Source organism: Cydia fagiglandana, chromosome 24 (genome assembly GCF_963556715.1).
Source record: "Cydia fagiglandana chromosome 24, ilCydFagi1.1, whole genome shotgun sequence".
Lineage (NCBI taxonomy): Eukaryota > Metazoa > Arthropoda > Insecta > Lepidoptera > Tortricidae > Cydia > Cydia fagiglandana.
The window spans coordinates 4,133,811-4,152,409 of NC_085955.1; the positions used below are offsets into that span (position 1 = coordinate 4,133,811).

The following is an 18,599-nucleotide window of genomic DNA, read 5'->3' on the forward strand; positions in this document are numbered from 1 at the left end:
ATCACCCAAATCTAAAAAAAAATGCGGTTTAAACGATTTTTGACAAAGTTGCGTTCGGCGCTCGAGGTCACAAACTTGGATTATTCATTGGGCCAACATCATAAACAAGCCTGCAAAAAATCAGAACTACCGGATTTGACGCAAACGCAAAATGTATAATTTTACTGTATTATTATGGCAGGGTAAAACATTCATTTCCCAATCAAACATTATATGTAGTATAAATAAAATTGGCTGAGAAATGATTTTGCGATTTTTTTTCACCGAATTGGCAATCTCCGTACCTAATGTAACCTAAACCACAGAATAAATAATAGTACTACTTAGGTACAGAAGACTCACTCTCTAACAAAACGCGTCTGTTACGATCAGCACAGATATGGCCGCTAGATGGCGACAGCGCCACGCGCGGCTTATGGCTTTCCCCAAAATTGGGGTGGAACGGATGTACTTTTAGCTACAGCAAAGCGACGAAATCGCGGAGTGAGCCACGCGTGCCTAAACCTAACATAAAAAATACATAGTACCAATCGTGACTTAGGTACCTACATACAAGTTGCACTAGTTATCAAGATTGTAAATGTCCATAAAAACAGCATTCCTAGGAAATCGCAAATTTTATGCTTTTGTCGTGTAAAGTTTGTAAACTTGATGATTTTACCAATTAAGGCCCACTTGCACCATTCCGCTAACCCGGGATTAATCAGTTAAACCGTAGACCTAATGTCAAATTGTACTGGTAACCATGGTAATGCCAGCCTTAACCGATTAACCCCGGGTTAGTGGAATTGTGCAAGTGGGCCTAACTAGTTTAATTATTAAGTATTAAATTATCTTCTTTAATGAAACACGTTTATAAATATCAACTTCCCATTTTACTAAATGGTCTAGAAAATATTGAAAATACAAAACAGTCACAGCGAAATCGTTGAATTTCCAGAGTTAGACCAAGATAACTATGCAACGATTTTGACAGCAAAGACTGTGCAAGCGTTATTTGGATGGTGTTTAGCAAAAATGTGTCAACCCACATTAATTTTGCAATAAGATGTTAACTCATAAAAGTGACTCTTAAAGTTGAGATTTTATTGAAAAATTAATGGGGATTGAGACATTTTTGCTTAACACCATCCATTTACACGTCATATATTCATAGAAGTTTAAATAACACCTGCACAGTCTGGGCTAGCAAATCGCTGTAAACTTATTTTGGTCTTATAGTACCGTTTTTTAGTACCTAAAACAGTGACAGTGACCTTCAATTTCCATTTTTTAATTTCATAAAATAAATAAACATTATCGAAAAAGCTTGTTAAAACCATAGACTTAATAATATATAAAGACGGTGTCTCAGCGAGCTGTCACTGTTGCCACTTTTGTTTAGTGTACGATTAACAATGAGGCCCACGTTGCTGTAGCCATGTCGATAAAGTCATATCGATAAACTATCGATATTTCTTGCAATTTTAATTTTACTTCAAAGGCTTAACGATACCTAAAATGACCAAAAACGCTTTTATTCTTTATTGTGGTTATCAGATTACAATTTTATAGTCACGCCCCAGCAGGGAACCAAGGGAAAGTTCAGATATTTAATTAAAATACATAAATACCTCCTAAAATAGGTGTTCCGCAATAATTGAATTATACTATTATATTATAATATATTCATTATCCATTAGCATTTCAATTATGTTTATGTTTAACGAAGATATTGAAGCTTCAATTAATCGCTATTTCGTTCCGCTGTGTAGCGTTTATCGATATATAACATGATTAAAATCGACTTTTCACATCCCTAAAAGAGCACACATATACGCTTTTACGCACACATATACAGACTGGGCGCATCAAGAAAAGCAACACTTGATTTGAAGTCCACCTTGTCAACAGTATGGTTGTCCTTTTTTGATAAACGGCATTTTTAACGAGCGAGGAGAGAGAAATGATACTAGTTGCTGCGCCTTGAAAGAGAACAGAAAACTTTGGACCCTTGGTTAAAACTAACCAGATGTTTACGAACACAGATGGCGCTAATATCAAAGTTGTTTGTCCGCCGCTGCCGTAATAGATGTCGCTAGTAGTATCACAAAACTATTGCTTTTTAATATTGTTGTCTTTAAAAATAATATCTTCTAACTATTATCACTGATGTGGGTTTCACTTGTATGTTTATTTTTAATTTACTTATAGTGCTTTTTACCAATATTTCATCCATTTTCATTCCTCAAAAACAAATGTTTGTATAGTCAGAGGCTAGTAAATAGAGAAGACTGACAACTCACATATAACGCTGTTGTAGATGGCCCTAAACACTATTTTTATGGCTCCTCTACACGATGGGCCAACGCCGGCCACTACAAGGGACGCAACCATGCGGTAGAATGAGATAGTAATATCACTTGCTCCCTCTTACGCATAAATGCGTCCCTTGGAGTGGCCGGCGTTGGCCCATCGTGTAGAGGAGCCATTACATTTTAGGTGTAGCAAACAGTGTTGCCAACTTGGCATAATTGATGCCAGATCTGGCATATTTTCACTTGCTTTGGCACCAACATTTTCCATTTAGCATCTGGCATATTTTTTAGCATAATTTAGTCTAAGCCAAGTTTGCACCAACTTGGCAGCAACAATATGCGCCATCGCCTTATGTGGTTCATATTTTCATATGAATTTTGACTTTTTTGGACGGATGGACGTCGACGGACTATATAAAGTTGGTCAAGCAGATCTTGTCAGTAGAAAAAGGCGGCAAATTTGAAAAATGTATGTGTTTTAAGTATCTAATTTCAAGTTGACATTTTTTTAGCATATTTCAAAAAACTTTAGCATAATGTTGGCATAATCTAGACATTAGTCTAGAATTTTTTCAAAATCCGAGTTGGCAACACTGGTAGCAAAGAGAATAGAGTGTATAGAGAGTTATTGTCATAGTCAATTTTGTAGTCACAGTAAATTTTCTGCCATCTTTCGACAAAAGATAAAAACTGTTAGAACGCCATTTGACTTTGATCTTTATTCTTTCACTGATATGTATTAATTTGTTAAATATCAGAAAAAGGCGTTCAAACAGTCTTACCCTTCTGTCGAAAGATTACAGTAAATGTACTGAAGCTACATAATTTACCATGACAGTAACTCTCTATATGAAATTATCTTTGGGTGTAGTAATATTGTGCCAAAAGGACTAAGCGTAGCATGTCTACTATACAGATGGTCGGGATTTGGCGGGATTCTCCCGATTTTTAGCATGTGTTCTCGATTCCCGACAAAGTGTAAACTGTCCCGAAAAACAGCTTCACGTTATAAAACAATAATTTCAAGTTCCGAACTGTCGTCGAGCGAGCGAGCTGACGTAGTGCCAATAATGTAAAATAACGTTGTTTTTAATACAATTACTTTAATTTGAATGTATTTTTTTCCCGACTTAAGTCCCAAAATCCCGAAGAAATTATATTGTTTCCCGATAATAGCGCCTTTCGATCTGGCAACCCTAACTATGAACTCACCTCTGTCCTCTGTTGTAACCGCTTGTTGAGTTCGTAAACTCTGTAATCCGGTTGTCCGAAATATGGAGTGTGCCGCCTGAAAGCAAGAGAAAACACAGTTTAATACGTGCAGGTAAGAGAATATGGAATATTACGCGAAACGGCGAAACTCTGCATAGGGGGCGCTACTATCATAATCCATCACAATTTGGGAAACAAGAAAGTCGAAATTTCGTTAGAGTCTGACCAGCGAGTCGTGTCACGAAAAAAACGCGGGAATTTCAATAAAGATCGCACCTGGCAACAAAATTACTATGAAATTAAATGACAGCTTGAAACTGACAGCTTATTTGATAGGAAAAAAGTTGCCATATATAGTAGATTGTTAACCAAGGGTGGAAAGTGAACCATTTCACCCGAGATATTTTGGCGCTCGAACCAAGAGAGAGCGCCAATAGTTCGAGGGTGAGATGGTTACTTTTACCCGAGTTAAACACTACTTTTCATTTCGACTATGAGGAAAGTCAAACACGAGAAATGTAGTTTTATTATTGGTAAGTATAATTCTTTAGAACAAATTATTAACAGATATATAGGTAATCCACATAACTATAAGTCACTCGAATCACTTGAAAATGTAAACGGCGCCAATTTCAGTCATGCGGAAGCTGATATGAGACCTTATAATATAATATGGCATACATTGCTGTTAGCCGTTGCTCGAAGTAAAAATAAAAATAAAAATTACTTTCCACCCTAGGATGGGAAATGCAATTTTCCACCCGGTTATCAGCTTATGAAAGGTAAACTTTCCGAACAGGAGAGAAGAAAAAGAATTTTAAAAAATAGCTTGTGACACGACTGGCTGGTCAGACTCTATCTATTCTCTCTATCACTCTTGCATATTCGAGCAAGAGTTAGCTTGCTCTGACTATGGACAAGTATCAGTCTGATTTTAATGAAATCTTATTTTCATTAAAGACGTGTTCCACATTTTTAATCGTCAAGGAAGCCATAGCTTCAAGCCTGTGGTCTTCATTTGATTGTCGACTTGATTTGTTTTGGAAAAGGAAGACTTTATGAGTGAATTAAATGAAGTGCGACATAAAATAGTAGAAATTAAATAAAATGGAACTAAAAAACCCATACTAAATTGTTGCCAAGTTTAAGCATTTCACGTCAAAATTGTGACAGATATAGACGAGTCTATCGCGAATTTATTCAATTACCTTTATTTACCGACGTTCCGACACAAGTTACACTGGTCTTGGTCGCGGCTAACTGATGTCCCAGCAAAATGTCAAAACAGAGAGTTGTGCAACTACGCGACGAAAAGTGTATGAAAAAGTTTGGGCTAGACATCACATTTTAAACTTGTGAAACCTGTGTCGAAACGTCGGTAAATAAAGGTAAATCTGGGAGACCGAGCTTTGCTCGGAAAACAGAAAATCTCAAAAATGAGCGTTTTCCCAGAGATAAGACCTAGCTAGATCGAATCTGCAAAATATCAAACAAAAACAGCACAAATCGATTCAAAATGTACAAAGACTTGTCGGCGCGCTTAATAGAGGCTTCTGGTGACCAGAGGGCTGGCCACTATTTCGCCCAGCGTATTAGCATCGCTATACAGCGGGGAAATACGGCCAGCCTTCTGAGCACCTTGCCCGTTGACGGCGACCTGGGGCAAATTTTTTATCTATAGTTTTGTAAGTTTTATTATGTTTGTTTATTCCTTTACTTTTTAACAATAAAATAATTCAAAATGAATGTCATTAAATATTGATAATTCAAAATCATCATTTAAAAGTCAATTCTACCAGCAAACATAAGAAATAAACTCAAAATTTATTATACTATCTATCTATCTATATATGAAAATCGTACTTCAAGACGAAAAAAGTAAGACAATGTTGCCACTGCAATAATTTGTTTGTAAAATAGTAAAGTAAATTCCTTTTTATAAACAAACACGCTAAGATAATTTATTTATTGGTAATTTTACTCCTATACGATTTAAAAAAGTACTTTTATTTACTTATTTTTACATAAATACAAGACGCGCTAGTAAAGTGGCAACATTGTCTTACTTTTTTTGGTCTTAAATTACGATTTTCAGTATAGACTACGATTAAATAATAGGGTTAAATCTAATCTTAATCTTGATAATAGTTATCTCCAGTTGGTTTGTGTTTACATACATTTAAATCCATCGCTGCTAAATTGGGAACACCGGTTTTGAGAATAGTAGCCCAAGGCTAGGCTTTATCTAAATAAGCCCATGTATCTAGAAAACCAGTGTCTAGATTTCCAGGTTTCGGAACCGGTTTTTTTGTATAACCCGAAATAGCCCGATATTTTTGATTATTTTATGCTCTTTACGTAGGACCGAATCATGTATTTAGTTAACAGTCCCATTAAAAAATAAATAATAAACCAAAGAACGAAAAAGAACGTAATAATAGTAATAATACCGGTATTTTTTGTATGGCGGTTTCGAGCCTTGTAGATTTCATATACATAATTCCGGTTTTAAAGACGTCGGCTAAATAAAAAAACCAGACAAGTGCGAGCCGGACTCGCCCACCGAGGCTTCCGTACCATTACGCAATAAACGGCAAGAAAAACACGTTTGTTGTATGGGAGCCCCACTTAAATATTTATTTTAATTTGTTTTAAGTATTTGTTGTTATAGCGGCAACAGAAATATACATCATCTGTGAAAATTTCAACTGTCTACAGCAATGCTGCACAGCAACGCTGCAATAGTAACGCAGGTGCAGTCTGAATCCGAACGTCACCTTTAAGGTAATGCACTATTACCGTACGTAATCAGAGGGGCTACCGCGAACAACGTTCGACGTGTTGCCTCTCTGCCGCACATGTTAATTAGTACGTAAGTAGTGATGGGTAGGACATCAATTTAAAATGAGTTTGTATGAGTACCTCATTTTCAAAAATGAGGTGTTACAATGTCTTACTTCAAATGAGGTGAGGTACTGGCATATTTTCAGTATCGGCTATTATATTCTCTGAACTCCATCGGCAAATAAAAACTAGATACAATGGATTTATAGTCAAACGCAACTTGTCAGTCAGTAAGAACCAGGAAAGTTATACTCATCCTATTCTTTTGGGTGTATATAATGAATTTCTCTATGTTTGGTATGAGACAGTCCTGGGCCAAACCATATAATATAATTATACTTCTATTCTAACATCCTTTACACATAAAAATGTTTAATTTGAATGCAATTCTCGAGGTGAAGAAAAGAAGTTGAACAACAGAAGACAGATAAAGTTAAGAAATAAGAATCAAACGAAGGACCTAGCCCCCACATCCTACATAGAAACTTTGATGCTTTTATGAAACTGGTTCTAATTTAGCTGTAAATTATTTTTATTGTTTGTTCAATTTTAATCCTTGCCACTTGATATTATTTACAGTTTAATAATAATATATTTCAATTAGAATAGTAACCTTAAAACTGTACGACTGTTTTTTAACAAACTAAGGAGAACAAATTCCATAATTTCTTCTAATTAGATATCATTATATATAAAAATAACTAACTTACCACTTCAGGTGATTTAACAGCAAAGTGATAGTAAATAAAAGCACACTAACATTCGCGCCGCCGGTAACGCAGGCGGCAATATTTTTCACTACATTTTTGCATGCAAAAGACACCAAGGTAGAGCCACGGGTATATTTAAACGTGTAAACAATGTCCCTGTTTAGATATTTCGGTATATATATTAGTATTACCACTATAAGACAAAACTAAATTATCTGAACCTCACGATGAACTCGTTGCAAACTTTTGTTATTTGTTCCGTCACTGTCAGCTGTCAGAGGGCCTACCGCGAACCACGTTCGACGTATTGCCTCTCTGTCGCACTTGTAAATTCGTACGTAAGTGTGACATGGAGGCAACACGTCGAACGTGGTTCCCGGTAGGCCCTCAGCTCACAGCACATCAGCCGCCTATGATTTGCGTTTCGTTTCGCACTATTTCCTGTGAATTCAGTCTTACTTTTAACATGATGAGATTGTTGAGTGAAGAAATAGAATAATTAGGTCTATAAATAAACATGTCAATTAATAATCACTATATTTTTGAATTACAGGCAGGCCCTAACGCAAAAACGACAATCGAAATTGCTTTATCTGCCTCTATTATATTAATATATTAGCTCGATAGTGTGCGGAAGCGATATAGAGGCATATATGCCTCTCTATCGCTCTTGCATATTCGAGCTGTAGAATAGAGGTTAACGAAAAAAACGCGATAAACAGAAATTAAATTTTTTTTATCCCAAAATCTAGATTTTCGTTTATCGCGGTAGGCCCTCTGACATTAAAACGAAGCGGCAAATTTGAAAATAGTCAGCTCAAACAGAATTAATTTACACTTTTCGGCCTTTTTTTATGTCGGATAATGGTTTACAAAATGCAACATAAAATCTGTCAACCCATTTCCGTCAGTAGAATAAAGCGGCAAATTTAAAAAATGTAGGCGCGAACGGTTATCGTCCCATAGAAAATTTTAATTTCGCGCCTTTTTCTACGGATATTTTTTTTTGACCGGTCCTATCTAGGAATATATAAACTGAGAAATAAAGTACACACAAAAAATATTTATTCCAAAATTAAAACAAGTTTTTATTTAAAAATAAAAGTTGATTTACTTTTTTCCCGCTAAGTCGGTTCCGTCTTTCGGTCAGAATTTGCCCAGCCTTGGAAAAGACTCGTTCAGACGGAACCGACGTAGCGGGAATACAAAGCAATCTAGATGCCACTTGCCACAAACGTGGATATACATTTTTTTTTACTGACCACCACTTAAGTGGGTTGTGGGTTCTGGGAAGTGGCGGCTCCTCAAAATAATTATTGACTTCCCTTTGAACGCCTGTCATTGTATTGGTAGTTCTTGATATTTGGCATAATTTCAGATCGAAATTATGCCAAATATTGCAGCTTCTTTTTGCCGGAGGGCCTGAACATGGGTCGACATCTGAGGCTGCTGGCTGTTCCAGCTCCTGGACTTCCCCGACGGACGCAGCGGACGCGTTCAAGTGAGAGCACGCTCTTTCACACACAGCGTCTTTATGAAACCCATGTTTTTTCAATCTGGGGTCTAAGAGCGTGCTCTCGAGCATTACGCTATCAGCCTCCGTATATGAAAATCGGCTTTCCAGGTCATCGTGGAGGCTTTGGATTAAGCCACGAACAGCCATGGGTAAAGCCTCAATGGCCAAGTGCTCTATGCACTGGTCTTTGAGTTCGTTTGTTATAAATATTATCTAGAACAAAAAAGTACCTGAATTAGTTTGTTAAACGTAGTAAAAGTAGTAAACAGACTAGTATGTAACTATATATACTTTAATGACCGTTAAATCATATGTGTATTACCTCCGAAATTGTGACACTCCTCTCCGAACTCATCTCCTCCGTAACGGCCTTGAAGTATGCGAGGATTCCTGTTGCCCCTTTTAAGACTTCCAGGTCGTCACCCGTCAGACCATCCACGTCCGGGTAATGTATGTTGAGCGTCGTCTGCAGACTGTTTTTAATTGCTAAGACGCGCTCAAACATATCGAACGTGGAGTTCCACCGGGTGACGACATCTTGTTTAACTTTTAGTTGAGGCTCTCCCAAGTTTTGCTGCATAGTTCTTAGCCTTTCGCACGCCAAAGGGCTGCGTTTAAATAGCTCCACTATACGCTTCACCTTTTGGTGAGTGGGCTTTATATCGTCTATAGCTGTTTGTACAACAAGGTTGAGTGTGTGGGCAAAACATGAGACCTGTTTCCACTTGTTAAGCCTTATGGCAGCTTTGACGTTGTTGGCGTTATCAGTCGAAACGGAAACAATTTTATGCGAAATCTCCCAGTCATCGCAAATTTTTTTTAATTGTTGCGCCAAATTTTCAGCTGTGTGTCGGTCGGAATACTGGGCACATTCTAATGCGTATGCCTTTAAATCGGCTTCCTGGTTGATAAAATGTGCGGTTACACTTATGTAATTATCATTGGGATCTGAAGACCACCCATCTGTAGTCAATGCGACATGATCGGATTCAGCCAACTCAGCCTTGATTTTTTCTTTGGTTATATTATAATATTTCTCAACCAGTACATTCGACAGGGTCTTTCGCGACGGCAGTTGATAGTTAGGATTCAGTTCTCTGACAAAATCTTTAAATTCCGGGGACTCGACAAGAGAAAACGGCAGGTAATTTTTTGCAAATAATTTTACTAAGTGTTTATTTACTGTCTCAGTTTTCTTGCTTGTAAGGGGTTTCGGTAAGTAGTCGGTTATTTTTTGAGCTGGAAGGCGACTGTTGGTAGCTGGTACGTGGCTGTGCTGAGACTGCTGAGTATGCTGAAATATGGCGGATGAAGGACCTGGCGTTGGCTCAGTTGACTCAGGCTGGCTCGCTGACACGGCTGACGTGCTCACTGAGTTGCTTATAGGAGCTGAAAAGGGTGCAGCTGTAGAAGTGGAAGGCGGGTTTGTCGCGGTCTCGTTTCTCTCCGTGATTGCGGTGAATACCAGAGGGTGCTGACTTTTGGTATGCCGAATAAGGTTATATGGGCCACCGCCTTTGTACGAGATAATCTTGTTGCAAAAATTACATTTCGCTTTATTATTCTTCAAGTCCACAAAATACTGCCAAGCCAGAGATTTTCTTTCTCCGGAACCCGACATCGTGCTAAATAAACAAAACACAAACACCAACATGCTTAATTTTCACAAACCATGCTAAAACAGCTAAAAACGTTAATACTGCATGAATTAATAAAACATTACTTTAAAAACAAACCAAACCAAAATCCAAAACCAAAATCCAAAAACCAAACCAAAAAAGTAGACAAGATTATTTTATTTATAAATTTTTAATTGCCAATATGTTATTTTGTTAGTAGTATAGCAGTAAAATATGTGCATTGAATTGAGCAAGCGACTCATCTCATGATTGATCTCTACGTAGAAATATATACAAGATTTTTATTTATGAGAGAGTTTCTTCAAACGTTATCGTCATCAATTCAAATCAATCATAAGACTAGTCACTTACTCACTTATACTATAACGCCTAGAGTAAACATAACATAACTACAAGACTAGAGTAAATGGAATTATAGTTGTTACACTTGTTGCCCAACTCCAAGCCAAGTCATAAACCCAATTAAACCTAAAAAAAAACATTTTTCATTACTTACGTACACACTTGTAGTTTGTAAACTTTGTAATCAAACGGCTGAGTCACTAAAACTCTAATTTTCACCAAAGATATCCTTATATCCTTAATATCCACTTTCCAATATTTGCAAACTTTCAATTTGTCTGATATGTCAGGAAAGAAAAAAAACGGCTAAAACGAAATACAAATTTGGTTTTTATTTCGACGTTGTTTACGAAGAACGGTAACAAAATGTAAAAGTAACAAGTTCAAATCATTACGTAAAGTACATGTTTATTACACTTAAGTAAATTATACTTACTATTTAATGATTACACTAATGTAAATGATTACATTTTGTATACACCAGCACCACATTATGGACCGTATTATATTTCAATAATTTAAATAATATTTTGGTCAGTATTAAAGCATGCTTCGTAAATGCTTACATGCTCAGTCAGAGGCCTACCGCGAACCACGTTCGACTTGTTGCCGCCCTGTCACACTTACCTACGAATTTACAAGTGCGACAGAGAAGCAACAGCCATTCGGCCATTTTGACAAGTAAGTCAGGATCAAAAAGGCGTAAGATCTATGAAAGCTTGCAGCGCTTACGCTTGTTGTCTTTCGTGTTTAATTTTTAACGTATTTTCGTGGTGACGCGAGGCGATATTGAAGTACGGCGCGTGTCTGTCTCACTCCCTCTTTGGGTATTTCTAATTCATTGTTTCATTTTGAAAGCATTTTTGAGGTATTCATGTCACAAGGTCACAGAGAGGCAGTGGTACAGTTGAGTGGTACAAACTCAACGCATTTCTCGGTGGACCTTTTGTCGTTGCAATAAGGTTTGTAGTTCGGCAGTTGACAGTATGGACCATTACTCGTTTCTTCATTTGAGACATTTTGAGTTTTGAATGTCGTGCCATCTAGGAACTCTTTTGCAAGTTGTGAAGAGTGTATGAGTTTTTGAGGTTCGCGAGTGAATTTGAAAGGATAAGAGTTTTTTGAAATTTGAAGTGTGTGAATGATTAGTGTGGCAAGAGGTGTTTGTGATGCGCGCGAGTAAATGAGTAAAATGAATAGAGGAGTGAAGTAAGACATTTTTGCCGTATGAAGTACTGCGACAAATTAACAAAATGAGTGGTACAAATGAAGTGCCTCGCGAGTGAGCGACTCAACACTATACGTAAGTGTGACATGGAAGCATCACTTCGAACGTGCACGCAAAGGGACGTCAAGTGGTGCCAACCCGAATAATTGCTCGGAGCTGAGCCGAACGGAGCCGAGAATGCCCGAAAGGAGTGTCGCCCTATTACTAGCAGTAACGCTATAGTGCAGTCTCGATTAGAATGCGACCTTTAGCACATTCATTGCCACTAAGTGCTACGGGTTACGCTCGTAGCGTGTAGCCACGGTTTCGCCGTATGGAGCGTGTAGTCGCTACGAACAGTGTACCCGACAGTCGGGTTCTTGGCCCTGAATGTGTTAGGCTGTTGCTACGCCAATAAAGACAAGCGCCAAAACGAGGTTAAGTCAGCCGACTGAGTGACCTGCTTAATGCTGCCAAAGAGAATTTTAAATAGAGAGTTACTGTCATGGTAAATTATGCAGCTACAGTACATTTACTGTCATCTTTCGACAGACGATTAAAACTGTTAGAACGCCATTTGACTTTGATCATTATTCTTTCACTGATATGTGTTATGGCTCTTCTACACGATGGGCCAACGCCGGCCACTCCAAGGGACGCATTTATGCGTTAGAGGGAGCAAGTGATATTTCTATCTCATTCTACCGCATGGCTGCGTCCCTTGGAGTGGCCGGCGTTGGCCCATCGTGTAGAGGAGCCATTAACTTGTAAAAATATTAATATTAACGCCATCAGTGAAAGAATAAGGATCAAAGTCAAATGGCGTTCTAACAGTGTTATGTTTTGTCGAAAGATGGCAGTAAATTTACAGTGGCTACATAATTTACTTTGACAATCCGTCTATACACTCTATTCTCTTTTATACTGCCAAAGACTAGTAAATATTGAAGACTGACAATTCTATAGGTACAGTAATCGTATAGTATTGACACTTTTTTTGCTGATCATATTTGCCCGGTCCTAAAGAGATGATCTAAGTAAGGTGCTAGCTATTAAAAAAGACAAAACGATCGGTGGTTAGAAGGTTATCAATTAATTTCTGGGCACCCTGTATTATTATAGAGTGTATAGTATACTAATAGGAACGAGATGCATAGAAAGTAAACTACGCAGACGCTAGCTAATAAACTCGTGGTAAGGTTACAGTTGTATTCTGTTCTGACTGACGGAACAAAATAGGAAAAAAATGTTGAAAACACTACAATAGTAAATCTATAAAAACCAGGAAATGTAAATAGCGTACGCGGAAACTCGATAGAGTACCAGGAACACATAATTAGAAACGATATACTGCCCTATACGAACTTTAAGATACGTCAGCTAATAGATCTTGAAACGATATGGATTAGATGTGTCAGTGTGAAAAGTGACATTTTTCTTTGAAGAAACGTCACATTTGATACTGACATATCGTTAACCAGAGCAATGATTTAAAATCTACTTTTCTTGTTACATGCGACACGAAAATAGGCCCCTTGCATGAACTATAGGGGGCAGCATAGGAGCCGTCAGATTTTTGGCGCGAGGCTTATGCGTTTATGCTTGCGATGTAGCCCACAAGATGGCAGAACCTACTATCTTCTTTCTCCGGCCTTATCCCATGTTCAATTGGGGTCGGCTCTCCTAATCGCTTTTCGCCAGCCATTTCTGTTCTGGGTCGTCATTGGGTCTAATTCTAGAGCTTGGAGGTCACTATTTACCGTGTGAGTCGCATGGCAGAACCTACTATGAACAAGGAAACGTACCGACGAGAACGGTAGATGGTAGCACTTGCTTTGGCAATGTACATTGTGCACATATGTTTCCGATTCAGGCCACAAGATGGCAGATCCTCCAACGCGCACGGTCCCTATGACTCTTGTTGCTACGTTCGCTTCGATAGAAAGTCAAATGCAAGTAATGTTCATTTTTAGGGTTCCGTACCTCAAAAGGAAAAAACGGAACCCTTATAGAATCACTCGTGCGTCTGTCTGTCTGTCTGTCTGTCCGTCCGTCTGTCACAGCCTATTTTCTCCGAAACTACTGGACCAATTAAGTTGAAATTTGGTACACATATGTAAGATTGTGACCCAAAGACGAACATGTAACGTAAACAAATGAATTTTAAACATTGGTTCCACTTTTGGGGGGTAAATGAGAAAATTAAAAAAAAAAGTGTTTCAAACTATATCGTGTTATAAACTGAAATAAATGTCATATACTAAGAAAAAGTGACCAAGGCCTCCAGTGCCTGTATTTCCTGGAAATAATTTAATTTGTTCAAATACTTCATAGTAGCCTCATAGTAGTAGTAGTAGTAGTAAGGGGGAGGCCTATGTTCAGCAGTGGACGTCTTATGGCTGAGATGATGATGATGATGATGATGATGACTTCATAGTATATCGTGTTACATATCAAAAGAAAGAGCTCAATGTGAGAATATCAAATATATTTTTTTATAATTTTAGAATAAACAGTTTAGAAGTAATTCAAGAAAATAGGCAAAAAATTACCATTCCCCCCCCCCCCCCCTTTATCTCCGAAACTACTGGGTCTAAAATTTTGAAAAAAATACATAAAATAGGTCTTTATCTATAGATGACAGGAAAACCTATTAGAAATATGTAGTCAAGCGTGAGTCGGACTAATTACTTATTCTTTGATCAGACCCCTACGGGTTTTTAATGGCGTGGCGATTCACTCGCGTTTCACATATAAAAAATACATTGTTAAAAATTGAGTAATATACGGAACCCTTGGAACGCGAGTCCGACTCGCACTTGGCCGGCTTTTTAAGTAGATGGACATTTGACTTATCCCTATTTTATATCCAAATTATCCAATTGATTGAATTGACATTTTAGTACAACACCTAACAGCTAAGCTAAAACACCCGTCACATTTAAGTAGGTACTTAAAAATAGGATAATGAAATAAAATATTAAAAGTTATATAAATAGAGTTAAATAAATGGATGAGGATAGCATTTTGGTCATTCCGGATCTTAGACAATGGGGTTGGCAACTGTCAAAGGTTTGCATAGATGGCGCCGCCATAGCTTGCCCCTTTTTCTATGAGATTTGGCTTAAAGGGCTGGCATCCAGGGTATAAAAAAAAACAAAAATTTGATTTAATTCTAAGGGTTGACGGGGCAAGCTATGATGGCGCCATCTGCTAAAAACTTCCACCGGCCAACCCCATTCCGAGTTCAACTTATAATAGTGATGTGAACGTATTAGAATTACCGGTTATTTTAAAAATGTTTTTTTAATCAATGAAGTTGAATTAAATTTAGTGCCTTTGTATTGTAGTACCTCTGTATATTTAATTATGTAAATAAATGGTTTAAAAAAATATAAAGTACTTCTGGTAATATAATTATGTTTAGTAGGTACTACCGCGGCGTCACGATACGATTTCACCGAACTCACCATAACCAGCCACACTTTTCCAAAAGATGCTGAAATGGTATAAAATGGTGTCTATTTACCTAAAACTAAGTAGTTGGCGTTGGTTATGTCAACTATTTGGTATAGAAATATTTGAAACGGGTCACTCAGGCAATGGAAACATGCCGAGCGACGTTCGACCTAAATTATGTGAGTGACCTGTTTAAAATGTTCAGGAGTTTTTATATCACAGATACAAAAAAAACCGGACAAGTGCGAGTCGGACTCGCCCACTGAGGGTTCCGTTTTAGTATTTGTTGTCATAGCGGCAACAGAAATACATCATATCTATCATGGATCATGAGATACAGCCTGGCGACATACAGAATTACAGACAGACAGACGGACGAACTGCGAAGTCTTAGTAATAGGGTCCCGTTTTTACCCTTTAGGTACGGAACCCTAAAAATAACAGTTCGATTGCTCGAATTTGTACGACTTTTAAAAATGGCACAAAATTAGGATTGAGTAGTAACTGACCAAAAGAACTATCACTTTGGTATCTGGGATCTAAAACTAGGTACCTATTAATTAAGTAATTACTGCCCGCGGCTTCGTCTGCGTAGAATTAGTACCCACTACCTACTTTATTGTACCTATTGGCACCGCCACACTATGTCACTATAAAACTTTTATTCTATTAAAGGATATGCGAAGAACCGTGAGCTAGTTGTCTATACGTACCTATTATGTATGCATGTATACGTTATGACTTATGTCAGTCGCAATCTGTCATTCGCGTTGATTGTCGTATGGAAAAACGCCTGCGCCTAAATATTAATAAATCGTTACAAATAGTGTTCAAAACTAGTGTTTTCTTTTATGCCCTAATATATTCATAAGAATTGGAGGTTTCTGGTGACACCTCAACTCTATCACTATAAATAAATTGCACGAGTGACCTTGTACAGCGGCCATCATATATATGTGAGCGGCCAAGGTGCTCACAAATATCTGAACACGCCTCTATTGTCAAGGCGTTAGAGTGCTTGCTCAGATATTGTGAACACCTTGGCCGCTCCGATATATCTGATTCTTAACGCTTCACTTTGAATTTAGAACTATAGAGACGGAACTGTTTTTTAAATACCGGTTTTTCGTTTTTTTTCTAATTTTTTTTCTAATTGGAAGTTTCTGATGACACCTCAACTCTGTCCCTATAAATAAATTGCACGAGTGACCTTGTAGACCAGCGGTGGAACAAAAATGGGTTTTGATAACATTAAAGTTTTTTCTTTTTTGATATGTTATTGTAAGCATGTTAAATAACATTCATGTAAAAAGTTAGAAAATTCTAGGTGGAGCGTTCGGCCATATTTAAATATTTCAATTTTTGCTAAATAACTATGTAAATATAAAATTAAAGTTACAAAAAACTTTAACATATTCAATAACACTTTAATTTATTCACAATATTCGGTTTTTAGAAATCTGGAACAGCTGCTTTCTGGTGAACGTAAAAACACGAATTATTATGTAAATACAGAATTAGAGTAGCTGATATTGCAAAATTACGATATTACCTATCAACTTAGTATACATGTAAAAAGTTAGAAATGTAGACAATGTGCTTGTCTAGATATTGATTTCTGGTTAAGCAGTATAGCCAATATTGAATTAAAGTTTGTAGAGTTAATACTACACGGTCATAATAAAGATCTTACTTCTCACACAAAAGATTAGAAATATAAAATCACGGCGACACTAAATACTGATACGTAAGTATGCATTCCGAGCTTATATTAAGTTACATTTCAAACGCGCGGCGTTTTCGCGCGCCGCGCTGTGCGCCGGGGCAGGAGGCAGCGATCGACGGTCGCGGGCTAGCGGTTAGCGCGGTGACCTTAAAAATACGCAAAGCGTTTATAAAATTATTATCAATGGTAAACAGTTATTTTACACAGTACACTAATGGAAACTTACCTTTCCTTATTTATTTCTATATGTACTAGGGATTGCCCGCGGTTTCGTTTACGTAGAATTCGTTATCGTGTTAAGTATAGAAATAATAGATACATTTGAAAATTATTTTAGGTGCATTGTCATACAGATAACTACCCTTGTTAAAGTATTCTTCAAATTCAATACACAGGTGTCATTTCAATATAATTTTGCGTAATTTGGCGCTTTTAGGTTATAAATGACTAGCGACATATATTTTTAAGAGCGATCATCTCCGATAATATTTACTTTATCATAAAATCAATTTCAAACTAACGATATTTATCATTTTAAAGTCAATATTACCAACCAACTGATCCAATTTACCTACGGAAACAACTCAAAATTTGCATCAAATTAAATGCCACTTTTCTTATCCGTTTGGAACAATCAAGAGGGCCTTTACGAGCTGATGTGATGAAAATTTTATTTAACCTTCGTCCCTCGAAACCTTCACTACGCTCAAGGTTCAATTTTACGAACCACTCGCTACGCTCGTGCTTCAATTTTAGAATGTTTGAATTTGTGAATGAACTTCCTGCCTCGCACAGCCAAACTGTGGAATGAACTGTCCGATACGACCTTCAAACCTTAAAAGACCCCCATCTTAAACGCGCGTCGGCAACGCGCTTGCAACCTTGCAATGATTAAATGAAATGAAATGAAATGAAATGAAACCCTTCTGGTGTTGCGGGTGTCCATGGGCGGCGGTAATCGCTAACCACCAGGTGATCCGTCTGCTCGTTTGCCTTCTATTTAATCAAAAAAAATGTTTCGCTTGTTTGGGTATCAATATTAGCACGAGCGGTTAATCAACAACTTTTCCCCTTGTAAAACAAATAAGGTAGGTGAAGTGCAGGCATATGAGGCCCCGCGGGTAACAAGGCCCAGCATTCAAAAATAACAGTTGCTCCCTATTATTCCCAATTATTCTGAATTTGTACTTGTTGCTAAGAAGGCCCACTGTCAGTGCAGGTAAAAAGGTCCAGTCCCGGGCCTTATTGAACGTATGAGATGAAATATTAGATTAAAATATTTTAAGATAATTTTGAATATTTTTAATCTCTTATTAATAAGGTCGATTTGAAGAAACTTCTATAAAATTATGACTTATAAATAACACTTGCACTGCGTGGGCTGTCAAAATTGCTGCAGACTTTTCTTGGTCTAACTCTAATAATTTATCACTTGCTTTATTGACCTAAAGACGTTTATAGAATCAAAAAGTCTAATAACATTGAGGCACTTATACTTTTTAAAGGCAGTAACTATTTACAAGTGACTTTTTTTGTTAATACATAGGTAGGTATTTACGATAGAAGTGCGAAAAATAGATATTTTGCAACGAGTGACAAATTTTAACACACGGCCAAAGGGAGTGTTTTAATGTGCTTATTATAGC

General features: G+C 37.3%; 2 protein-coding genes across 6 annotated transcripts in view; both read right to left on the reverse strand.

Moving 5' to 3' along the window:
- Window positions 1-18,599, reverse strand: part of LOC134676264 (LIM domain-binding protein 2) — an 89,117-nt gene that overhangs the window by 9,440 nt on the left and 61,078 nt on the right. For all 5 annotated transcript variants that reach the window (XM_063534622.1, XM_063534623.1, XM_063534625.1 and 2 more), the window contains exon 3: window positions 3,510-3,585. In XM_063534622.1, coding sequence (XP_063390692.1) covers window positions 3,510-3,585 — 76 coding nt within the window. The remainder of the gene's footprint in view (window positions 1-3,509; window positions 3,586-18,599) is intronic.
- Window positions 7,466-10,200, reverse strand: LOC134676553 (zinc finger BED domain-containing protein 4-like). Its single transcript, XM_063534944.1, has 4 exons — window positions 8,902-10,200; window positions 8,492-8,792; window positions 8,257-8,398; window positions 7,466-7,568 (listed from the first exon to the last, which is right to left on the reverse strand). Exons 1-4 carry the CDS (start codon window positions 10,198-10,200, stop codon window positions 7,466-7,468), a joined length of 1,845 nt encoding a protein of 614 aa, XP_063391014.1.